This window comes from Labrus bergylta, chromosome 23, assembly GCF_963930695.1.
Source record: "Labrus bergylta chromosome 23, fLabBer1.1, whole genome shotgun sequence".
In the NCBI taxonomy this organism is placed as follows: Eukaryota; Metazoa; Chordata; class Actinopteri; order Labriformes; family Labridae; genus Labrus; species Labrus bergylta.
Genome location: NC_089217.1, coordinates 11460788 through 11472947, shown reverse-complemented (window position 1 = coordinate 11472947; position 12160 = coordinate 11460788). Strand labels below are relative to the sequence as shown.

Genomic DNA, 12160 nt, shown 5'->3' with positions numbered 1-12160 from the left:
TCAGTACTTGACCATGTCTTGATTAGTTTTGGAATTCTGCTCGGTTGAAACTCAACTGTGGTTTTGGGAAATTCTGATAAGCATTTTTCTTAAACTATTTTCTATCCATAAAGGTATTAACAAAAGAAAACTTTTCAGTAATGAAAGTAATTCTACCATTGTATTAGTTTTTTAATCTAATACCTGGTCAAACATATTATATTGGGCATCCAAAAAACAACCACAGTGCCAGGGAACTGAGGCTCAAAGTTCTCTATATGTAAAAAATGAACAACTCCATCTAATTGTATCACTTACTGGTCTTAACCAGGTTAGACAGGATTAAGTGAAATGGGTAAAGAAAAGCTTCTGAGTGATAACATTATCTATCCCACCATAAAACCTGATAGATTAGTCACTGAAGAACAAAGTAACAGTCACATACCTCTTTGTTGTGTGATAAGAGCTTTGGTTTGACTTTAACTACATTTCTAATCTGTTTAATTCGGTGTTTTGAGGCCCTGGGCTTCTTTCAACTGTATGCTAATTATGGGAATGCTAAGACCGTATTGTTTTTTTTGGGGTTCATACATGATGTGAGGCAGGAGACCCTCAGGGTGAACTGGCGTCTGGAGCTGGATGACGACTTTTGTATTGTGAGTTTAGTTGCAGATGACTTTTGACCTTAGAGGGGGCTTCAGTGAGAACATTGTTCTTACAAAGTTAAGACTGTAGACTCTCCAAAACCACTATTAACATAACTAGAATATCTGTTTTAAAGCTGTTTTTTTCAAATATGATAAGGGACTGTATACATATTATTAGGAGGGGGCAGAAGAGGGGGCTTTTTTTTTTGGTTGTCTGATTTGTTTTTTCTCTTAAGTGGAGGATTTAAAGGCTATCCATGCCCTTAGAATAATATATTTTTTATTTTATCTACACCTTTTTTGTGCTAATTAATTATCAAAAAAAAAAACATGAACAGATCACCTATTTTGTATTCATAGTCACTGGTAAAAAAAAAATCTTTAGAAGCTCTTGTTTCAAAAGAAGAGAGACTGAAAATTTTTAGCAGCATACCATTCACCTACAGCTTTGTTTTTCATAGTTTGGGCATTTACTCATTTCACTCCCAATTTTTTGGACTAACCAGTTATCTTTGGCCAACTTAAAACAAATGGCTTCCAATCAGGGTTGATTGAAAGTTAATCATAACAATGGCCGTACTTTTTTAAATACATTAATTAAAAAACAAGCTCAACCATTTTCCTCCATCCCAGTTATTTTCATACAGTCCCTAAGAATCTGATTATCACCTGGCACAAGCATTGTTCCAAATGCGTTGAAGTGATTGCTCTACAGTCACAGTTAACAAGCACAGTGTCGTCAGTTAAAGCCATTAAGACCCTAATGTCCCTCATAGTGTTGCTTATGTGTGAAAGATCAAACCTTTGTGAAGTTTGGAGAGCTTGTGTGAATTTAACGACTGTTTTCACCCAAACAAGATCTATTCCTGAAAATATTTGCATGTCAATGAGGCAGAGCAGGGCAGATTGCAAGTGGCCTTTTCAACACTTTCAGCATTATCAGGCTGAGAGGCTTCTGATGGCATGGCTGCTTAGATAAGAGGGCTACTGCTGAATGTGGCAGACACACAGTGACAAGACTGACTAATCCCTATATTTATATATAACAGCACTTGTTATCAACTTACAAAGAGGGAGGAAAATATATTCAGAAAAAGAGCTTGAGGTGGGCGTATGCAGATTGTTTCGAAGGCTGATCACATGCATCTCTTAAATGGAACTGTAGCCACCTTTCTTTTTATTCCTTTTGGCATTTTCCTCAGATTATAGTTGTCCTTTTTTGGTACAGTGATTCCCTGGTAATAGCTCTAAATCGCTGCCCCATCTTAAAGTGGTTGCTGCTAGTACATGAATCATAACCTTTAGTACTTTGCGCCACATTGGATAAGAGCAACAGATGCTTGGTGGGGAACAGCTGGAATGTTAAAGCATTAAAATCCTAACTTGAAAGAACTGTAAAAAGAATTACACAGAATGTACCTTCACAGTTAAAGGTCTCTAGGATCTTAAATTGGATGCAAATGCACATATGGGTACCCTGTTTCCTTCATGCTATGAGATATGTGTTGGATAACGCTGGCTGAAGTCGTTAATGGTTGTTAAATAAGTGCCTAATATGGAAAATTCTTCTGTTTTTCCACTATATGTCACTCCAAGTTTGTCATTAGATCTCTTTGAAGGTTGACAAGTAGTTTTATGGAATCCTAGAAGATGTAATTCTGCAAAGAAGGAATGAGGTATGACATAACTGCAATAGTGTAGAAAAGAAACATATTAGTTGACTCCAGAGTGTGATTTGTCAAGGAATCCAAGGAAAAAAGGTTGTGAAATACTGATCTAACAAATGGATTGTAATCATGTGAAAATAAACAGGAAATAATTTTTTGGGGGGGAAAAAAATCAGCCTTGTCTTGGCCAGTTACTTTGCCATTTTATGACTAAACAGAGGGGGGGGGGGATACAAAAAACAGATACAGACAAAGGTTGTTTTTTTATGATTTTGATTACTAATCCTCCCTTTTGATCCACAGCACCCCTGTGTGATGAACCTGGAGCGAAGTGAAAGAGGGGAGCGTCCCTCTGCTCGAGGCCTGGAGATGGACCCTCGCACTGTGGGGAAGATGGGGAAGACGAGCGTGGGCTTCCAGAGGAGCTCCACCTCGGATGACGACTCTGGTTGTGCGCTGGAGGAGTACGCGTGGGTGCCACCAGGACTCAGACCTGAGCAGGTAGAGGACCTCAGCCTGTTTCAAGCCTAATTTTGAATCTACTATTAAATCTACTAAAGTAAAATCCAAGCACAAATTACTTGGAGCCAAAAAAAAAAACATGTATCGCACATTACAGTCGGAGTGGTGAAAGAGGGATGAGTGTGTAAACCTGTTTGTTAACAGCAAGGGTGCTTTTAGTTCAAACAAGGTCATGTGTACAGACACTCTGTTCTCTGTGCCTTTCTAACAGATTAGTAATACCACATGCTGTTGACCAACATCTGGCTGTGGATTTTTTTATTTTTTTTTCAATTTCACTTTTGTGCATTTAGGATACAGATGTTCTGCGACATTCAGTAAGCATTTTCTACGTTTTTTTTGCTGAAGAAGATACGTTGAAAGATGTGTTTCTATTATCTGGCTGTTACTCATGTTTGGAGAGTTTTCACAGTCACAGAGCCGGTTACTGGATTTAGATTGACATGTTTGCCCCGCCCGCAGTGTAACAGAATAATGACACACAAAACAGCAGTCATCCTCCACAGATATCCAGCTGCTCTCTCTTCAGCCTGATCTAATGGAGAAGATGAGAAGCCTCCTTTCCTCCTCTCCTCTGTTGTCCTCTTCACTGCTCCCTTCATCTCAAGCTGTCTGATATCACTGCTGGCCTCCTGGCTGCACTATGTCTTAACTATTTACATCAAAAAAGTGGCCATGAATAAACAAGAAAATGACTTAGATTTCAAATGAGATCTTTCTAATAAAGTTGTTTAATGTCTTTGCCTGCAGGTGCAGATGTATTTCTCCTGTCTACCAGAGGACAAGGTGCCGTATGTGAACAGCCCCGGAGAGAAGCACCGGATCCGACAACTCCTCTACCAACTGCCGCCGCACGACAATGAGGTAGAGAGAATGACCTCGAGACACTAGCCTTTCTCACACGTGCACAAGATCTTTTGTGAAATCGCCTGAGAAACTGAGAGTTGCAAGCAGATCGACATTGCTGACCGAGATTTAATTGTAAGTTTAGGATTGTGTTTGAAATCAAGAAACCTAAAGGGGTTCATGTGCGGTTTCCAGGTGGGTGAAGTGTCAGCTGAAGTGGAACACTGCTGACGTGAGCTTTATGAAAGTGTGAATTATGGAATGAACAGTGTTAGATGCTTGAGTTCGAGAAGCTACAGAGGTTATTTTGCAGTTTGAGGGTAAAGACCTGGAGGGCGAGCACACTAACAAATACAATGTTTACTTATTCCACTTCCACTGATTTCAACTACTTTCTTCTTAATCAGTTCAACAGACACTGTTTAAGAGCTTCAACTTCAGTAACTACCATAAAACTAAAGCTTTTACACTTTAAGCCATTTTCATTGATCTTTGTGTATGAGCACATGCACATCTTCCTCAGAATTAACAAGATATTTCAAACTTAACGCTGCCTCAACTTAACTAAGGCTGACAGCTGAGCAAAGCCAAAACAAATTGCCTCTCTTGTAAAACTACAATGGCTACATTCCCTCAAACATTTGACAAAGAAATCCGTCTTTTGACAGTAAAGCACATGCCAGCCTCTTCTGTAGAACAGCTTTATGGTCTGTAAACCAGCACTCCTTTCACATCTGTGTTAATAGAGTTTACATTTGGAGATATGGTGGAGGGGTTATCACCAGGGGGTAGGATGGGAGCGGCCACTGGCTTACAGAGGTGGTCTCTGTACACACACACACACATGGAAGACACACAATAGGGACTCACATGTACACAGTGTTTGACTGAGCGGTTTTATGATGTTTGTCGGCGGACCTGGTGGTCGACGAGGCAAACTGCCACAGGATTCCATGCGTAACTGTTGTTCAGAGGTATAAGCAGTTTGTGTGTGTTGTGGGCGTGAAAGGTAGAGACAGAGACAGTGTGTGAGCTCGCACGTCATCAATGTTTAGTGTTGTTTAGAGAACAACCGAGCTAGATGTTAGGATAGCTGGCGGTCTTTTATCTGGGGCTTCATCCCTGACTCTAAACACGGCATTCTTTCATTGACTTTTGTAGGATTTAGCTATTTTAGGATTAAGTCTAAGTAGGTGAATCAGTATACAGAGAAAGGAAAGGGTATCTAAACATCCCTAATGAAATATGGACCATCACCAGTAGTTGGTGGATGATTTTCCGCCCTATTTCCCCCTTTCCAAAAATCATCCAAAAATCATCCTCTTCTGTTCTTTCAGTTTTTCAATGAATCTCTCTCTCTCTTTGTCTTATTTACTTTATCAGCTGCGTTACTGCCACTCTCTCAGCGAAGAGGAAAAGAGGGAGCTCCATATGTTCAGCGCCCAGAGGAAGAGAGAGGCACTTGGGAGAGGAACACCCAAGATCCTGCCCCGGGCTCTGCAACACACACGCTGTGAAAATGTAGGTTCCCCATGTGGATACCCATGAGCGCACACACACACACACACACACACACACACACACACACACACACAATGCATATGCACACTTGCATCATTAAGTACTCACAAAGGTAAGCTATTTCTTGCAACGAAAAACAACTTGTGGGTCTTAAACGTATTTAAAACACCAACAGCCAACACCAGCTATCCCATCACAAGACAAGGCAGCTCAAGGCACAATCCTTATTGGCTAATTAATCATGGACACAAACCTCCTCATTCATTAGGGTAAGGGGGGAAGTGGGGAAATTGGAAGGCTCAAGTCGAGCGGAGAAGCCAGTTCCTTGCAAGGAATTCAGCAAATTTCCTGCCACCCATCAACATCTCAGCATGACAGCAAAAAAATAAAAATAAAATAACAAGTTAACGGTGACTTCTTTCTTACAGTCTTAAAATCCAACTTTTTCTTAACAAGTCACAGTATGTGGCACATTATTCCACATCAAATAGTATAATTAGATCCATCTAAACTCAGGACATGCAGCTTGTTTTGAAACCGCCTCTGGAGAAGAGATGGCAAGTTTCCACATCTGTCTCGGAAATTGTTGGAGAGTTATAAGCTTAAAATATAGATGTATCCACTGGTACAACATAAATTCTCATAGGATAATAAACACAGAAACACTGTTCTGTGAACAGAACAGAAAGAATGTGCTGTTAAAAGAATGGAAAACATTAATTGGTAGACATAGAAACTATTTTTTTCTTTCAGCAATAATTTGATGGAATCTTGACTTTCAGGAGAATATAGACATCTAAGTCGTACCTTGACATTGGGGTCACTTTGCACTTGAACATTTCAGCACTTAAAGAAATAGTAGGTCCTGCCTTGCAATTCCTACATTTGATTCTGTGCTGAAATTTTAAACAACATCCAGTGCTATTACAGCCGTCCTTGACATTATTTCGGAAACATTTCCTTTCTATGCAACAACATCAATATTAGTGTTATGTGGCTTCTGACAAACTGAGCCCTGACCATTGAGTAAACCTCTTTCAGGCATCCAGGAAAGCAGGCAAGCCACGCTAATTCCCCCGGAAAGGCAGTCCATCAACACCCAAAAACAGATGCTACCACAGGGATGCAAGGTCACATAGGAACAGCGATGAACACACACATTCATTAGTACCCTGAACATGCATGCATGTCCATAAATACTCTACAAACACATATTTTCACCAGCTCAGTCATCCATACAGGCACACCTAAGCACATTCATACAATCTTGCGAACATTTTTACACATTCTGCACATGCTCACGAGTTTGAAAGGATATATCATGAATACGTGGGTGCACACACACACACACACACACATATCAAGCAACAATTGTACAAACATTCACACACAATTTGTCAGGATCCTGTTTCCTGGTGCTGTACTCCAAGGGACACACAACACCTCCGTATCCAAGGCCTCTATCTGTCCACCCTGGTAATAATGGTTAACAGCTGGTCACGCTATCCCATAGCTGCATATATGTGTCATAGCTCTGCTGGGTTATATTAAGACTTTTGATTGCAGGTTCTGACATGCTTTGACAATCTGTGTGGAGATATGTGACTTTTTTGACTTAGGTCCAAGGACAGTGTATTCAGTTGAAGCTCACAGAATGTAAATGCTGCCCATTTCCACAGCAACACTCAATGAATAAATGCTGACCTTTAAACCAAAGTGAAAAAGCAACCGTTTGATACATAGATAAGTGAATGTGACTTAGCATTGGTCCATTGGCCCCTATCTTTATAAAAAGAGTTTTAGTCAGTAAGACAGTGGGTTTAGTTGTGACAATAGCTGTCTATAATTTTTTAATAGTATTTGTTTTTCCTTACACAGATTAACTTCAGTTTCCATGTTATGTAGTGGTGCTGTATTTCTGCTATAATTGACACCACTGTAGGATACACTGATGTATTTGAAAGAGATCACTTTACTTTGGCATTTACATTATGATCACCTGTTGTTTGGCCTCTGTTGTTTTAGCATCACTGAAGTGTGATACATCAGCAGATATGTGATACATTTTTAAAAATTATGTCTATAATCCATCTTTTGTCTATGACACATTCGTCATGTGTCATAGGTGTTGTGTGCCTGCAGATCTATTTTAGAACGTCATTCCATTATGTGATAGTCTCCATGTTTATCTCAATGGTTTAATTACTTTGGAAACATACTTAACACCAGATCTACTATTAACAAATAACAAGCAATGGTGTGGTAAATGGCATAACAAGAGGTCTGGAAATATAAATCTCATAGCCCATCTCGTTTTATTTGATTATCAGTGTGCCGGTGGTATCAACGGAGGGGAGATGGCAATTTTTGCCTCCAGAGCTGGGCCGAGCCCCTGCTGGCACCCAGCATGCTTTGTGTGTTCCACGTGTCAAGAGCTTCTGGTGGATCTGATCTATTTCTCCCAAAATGGCAAGATCCTCTGCGGAAGACACCATGCTGAGCTTCTCAAACCTCGATGCTCTTCTTGTGATGAGGTAAAATGCATTAATAGTAGCCATGGCAAAGCCATTACCAAGTCAATAGAGTTCCAAAGAATTAACAGTGGTATGTTTTCATGTTTCCCATTAGATCATCTTTGCGGATGAGTGCACTGAAGCAGAGGGTCGTCACTGGCACATGAAGCACTTTGCCTGTTTCGAGTGTGAAACAATGCTTGGTGGGCAGCGCTACATCATGAAAGATGGGAGGCCATTCTGCTGTGGCTGCTTTGAGTCACTGTATGCAGAGTATTGCGAGGCCTGTGGTGAAAATATTGGTGAGTTTTTATTTGTTAGGTGCTGGAAGAGCATTTCTGCTTTTTAATCCATCTTGCAGAATTAAAATAAATAACTAAACTTTTTATGCCAAGTTAGATCTTCCTGATGTATTTCTTCGACTATTTATCAAACTACTTAATGCTAATTTTATAATTTTCTCTTTATACCCTTATTCTCAGGTGTAGACCATGCCCAGATGACCTATGAAGGTGTACACTGGCACGCCACAGATCAGTGCTTTTGTTGTGCCCAGTGCAAGACATCATTGCTGGGCTGTCCCTTCCTTCCAAAGCAGGGTCACATCTATTGCTCAAAGGCATGCAGCCAGGGGGAAGATATCCATGCATCAGACTCATCTGATTCTGCCTTCCAGTCCGCCCGGTCTCGTGAATCCCGGCGTAGTGTCCGCATGGGGAAGAGTAGCAGGCCTGCTGAACAGTGGAGACAGTCGCAGGTGCTTAACTCCGCTGCCACCGTCTCCTCGCTTGAGTTTAAGTTTGGAGATGGAGAGCGAGATGGACATGCTGATTGTGACATTGGAATTGTAGGGCGCAAACTGGCCCATCTAGGCTTGGAGGAGGAGAGATTCTGGAGGGATCGGGAGGAACAGGATGCTGGTGGAGAGGAGGATCCAGAGGAGTGGGCCCAGCATGATGACTATATGACCCAGCTCCTGCTCAAGTTTGGTGACCATGGGATGTTACACCAACTTCAACAGCCATCCCTTAAATCTCCTAGCCCGAGCAGTGACAGAAACAGGATAATTAGTGTCTCTGATCCCTGGCTTAAGCCTGACAGTACATCCATGAGGGTAACAGCCTCTTCTCCCACCCCTGCAAGTCCTACACAGAGCCAGATTTCCAGTCAGTCTCGAGCCAACAGCCTTAGCCCTGGACTAATGAGCAAGAAGAACCTGCCTGAAATGTACTGGGCACAATCCCAGGACGGGATGGGAGACTCAGCCTACGGGAGTCACCCAGGTCCTGCCAGTGCAAGAAAGATTCAAGAGCTAGAGTTAGACCAGGATCAGGACCAATCTGGGACAGGGAGACAGGCCTTCTGGTCAGACAACAGGCAGTGGTATGATGACTCCCTCGAGTGTATTGCTGACGAGCTGAGGAGAGTTGGACAGGGTGCTGGAGACTCCATGGACTCCCTGGCACTTTCAAACATCACTGGTAATTAGACCATTAGTTCCTATGTTTTCAGTTGAATAATTACCTTTCCTTTTGTATCAAACAGCTGTTAAATATATATTTCTCCTATTGCTTTCTCTAGGTGCATCAGTGGATGGAGAATGCAGGGACAGACCTATAGTCTACACCCTTGCCATGCAGGATCCTTTGGTGGCAGATGACTGCGAGAAGATGAGCAACATGGGAACTTTTAATTCCTCTCATCTTCACCACAGTGCCAACTCTCTAATCCTAAATATGGAGAAGGGAGACGAAGAGGAGTTAGCACTGGCAATGCGGGGAGGCACAACAGGAGGACTTACCCCATTGTCCCCACAATCAGAAGGTCTCCCTTCCTCCTTTGTCCATGCCCCAGCTCTGAGAAGGAGCAAGTCTCAATCCAGGCCTCCTCAAATGGTCAAGTTCTCAGAAGATACAGTGGACAATGGATATAATGATGGGTTTGATGTCAATATTAGAAGACATCCTATGAGTGAGAAGCCACAGCGTAGGGTATTCTGCCCCGATGAAACAGGCAGAGATAGAGGCCGCCCAGCGAGCCACCATGGACGTAGCAGGCAGCATCACAACCATCATGGCCAAGGCCGTCACCACAAGGGCCGCAAGACACGATCAGACAACAACCTTCACATGGTTCCTTTGGAGAAAGTACAGAGGCCCTTTGAGCACCAACAGCAAGGTCTGGCAAACCCCCTTTGTAATCCAATGCTGCTACAGAATCCAGCACACAGACTTCCCATGGCCTATTCCCAGTCAAGGTCCGACTTTATGCCTCAGGGTGCAGTTCAAGGAAACCCACACGTTGAACATTACATGGGTCTTTACAGAGACGAAGACGACTGTTGCTCTACCTGCTCTTCCTCATCATCGGACTCTGAAGAGGAGGGCTATTTTCTTGGTCAGCCAATCCCTCAACCAAGAGCAGTTGGGCGCTACTATGCTGAGGACTACCCAACAAGGGTTACAGCCATCTCTTCACAATTCCATGGCTCACAGACTGGTCGCAGAAAGGGTCATCGTTCCAAAAACTGTATAATTTCTTAACAGCTCAGAGTGTATTTACATTATTATCTGCACTACACTGAGCAATATTGATCTTCTTTTCGATGGACATTTAGCAGATGAATCCAAGTTTGAAAAGGATGTCATACTCCACCTTGTAAAGTGTCCTTGGGTCCATTGAAAGGCGCTTTAAAAATTTGATTTATTGTTGTTGTTATTATTAAAACAGCCCATGTCACCCTAACAGAAGGTCTGTAGCCAAATGTCAAGATGCATATCATCTTTAAGGCCTAAATCTACTGAAAAACAGATAAATGCCTACTGTTAGGAAAGCAAGGAAATGTGGTCTCTTTGTCAGGTCGTTTTTTGTGTGTGTGCGCAAATCAGGGCATAAATACTCGGCCTTACAAACCTTAGCACTATTAAGATAAATGGACTGGAACATTTTGAATAATTATGCCCAGAGTTGGTAATGCCACAACAACTTTTTCTTCTATTTCAGCATTTGACTTCAAGTCTTTTTTAAATGTGCGTTTAGTTAAACGTTTTGCAGCAATATCTGTGTGCAATAAAATGGCAACATAATGTACACAGAGCCTGATAAAGTAGGAAATTAAAAAGAACCAAATAATTATTTAATTCATAATAGTACAAAATGATTATGTATATACTAAGTTAAGATTTTCATACTGGTATTTTTTATATCTTTGGTTTAAATAATTGATTTTTGAAGTGTATAAGAAAAAGCAACTGTTAAGGTAACCCAATAGACCTCTTCAACAGTTATGAGGAACAGCAAAGATGCCACTTCATCAACTGTGTTGTTCACAGCAAAGTGCCATGTTACTTTGTAACAATGTTTATAATAAATGTTTATAATAACATGCAGTATATTCCAAAATGCTCACTTTGTGTAGAAAATGCAAATGGCAGTTACATTTAAATGTTACTGTATTCAGCTGTACTGCTCACTACCCTGACATAACCAGCTAAATGCTTTGTGATGTAAAAAGACGCTTGTAATAAATATTTTCCCCCCTTAAAACGGATGTTATTTTCTTACCTTTTTTGCCAGACACAATCGTCTATAACCCTTGGGTTGAGTGATGTTTTTTTTTGAAGGTTAGAGGGTATAAGTCAGTGCTGCACTCATTTGAAAAGTTGTCTAAAATTATATGGTAATGCAAATCTTTTTTTTTTTTTTTTTTTATAATTTATACTTTATTGATTTTTATAACAACATTATAACGGCAAACAGATTAAAAGGGAACAACAAAACAGGCAGGAAACATAATAGACAATAAATGGATGACAGAAATTAGCTACAACGATGCAGAAAGTATCAACAGTGCATCACCAGAAGGAGGGCATATGACATGTGCTTGCAAACAAACAAAAGTCAATCAACACCCTGGCAGTGATGTGTTGCGTTCTCCTGATATAAACTGGATAAAATTGTCCCATTTCTCCTTAGAAATGTATTTTTTCCAGTTCAGCTTTCCAAGCATATTCTCACAAGCAGCTATTGTCATCATTTCTTTTTTCCACATTTTCAGTGTTGGAGTTCTTGATTCTTTCCAAAATCTAAGAATTAGCCGAGCACATGTTGTTAAGCCAGTTGTTAATACTTTAAATGAGTATTTGCTTAAATAGGGTACTAAACCTTTATCCCCCAGGAGACAAAGCTGAGGTGATCTGGGAAGTTGGCATCCCAACCAGTCCTCCATAAGTGCTAAAACATGGTTCCATAATGGGAAAATCATTCGGCATTCCCATAAGGCATGATTATATGTACCACATTCTGATTTACATTTCCAACACGAACTACTTTGGATTAAACCCATACTATTAAGTCTTGCAGGGGTGTAATAATATCTATTCAGTATTTTATATTGAATAAATTTGCCTCTCGCTTCTCTGATATACTTCCCATTCTGTAAAAGAATCCTCTCCCACATCTCCTC

The 12160-nt window shown here is 40.9% G+C and overlaps 1 protein-coding gene across 1 annotated transcript in view; it reads left to right on the top strand.

Annotated features, from left to right (window-relative positions):
- Positions 1–11245, top strand: part of prickle1b (prickle homolog 1b) — a 28499-nt gene extending 17254 nt beyond the window's left edge. Inside the window, exons 2-8 of the mRNA XM_020650412.3 lie at positions 2597–2794; positions 3566–3679; positions 5045–5182; positions 7513–7716; positions 7811–7997; positions 8178–9176; positions 9277–11245. Of these exons, the coding sequence (XP_020506068.2) occupies positions 2609–2794; positions 3566–3679; positions 5045–5182; positions 7513–7716; positions 7811–7997; positions 8178–9176; positions 9277–10238 (2790 nt within the window). The 5' untranslated portion in view covers positions 2597–2608 and the 3' untranslated portion in view covers positions 10239–11245. The remainder of the gene's footprint in view (positions 1–2596; positions 2795–3565; positions 3680–5044; positions 5183–7512; positions 7717–7810; positions 7998–8177; positions 9177–9276) is intronic.
- The last annotated feature ends 915 nt before the right edge of the window (positions 11246–12160 follow it).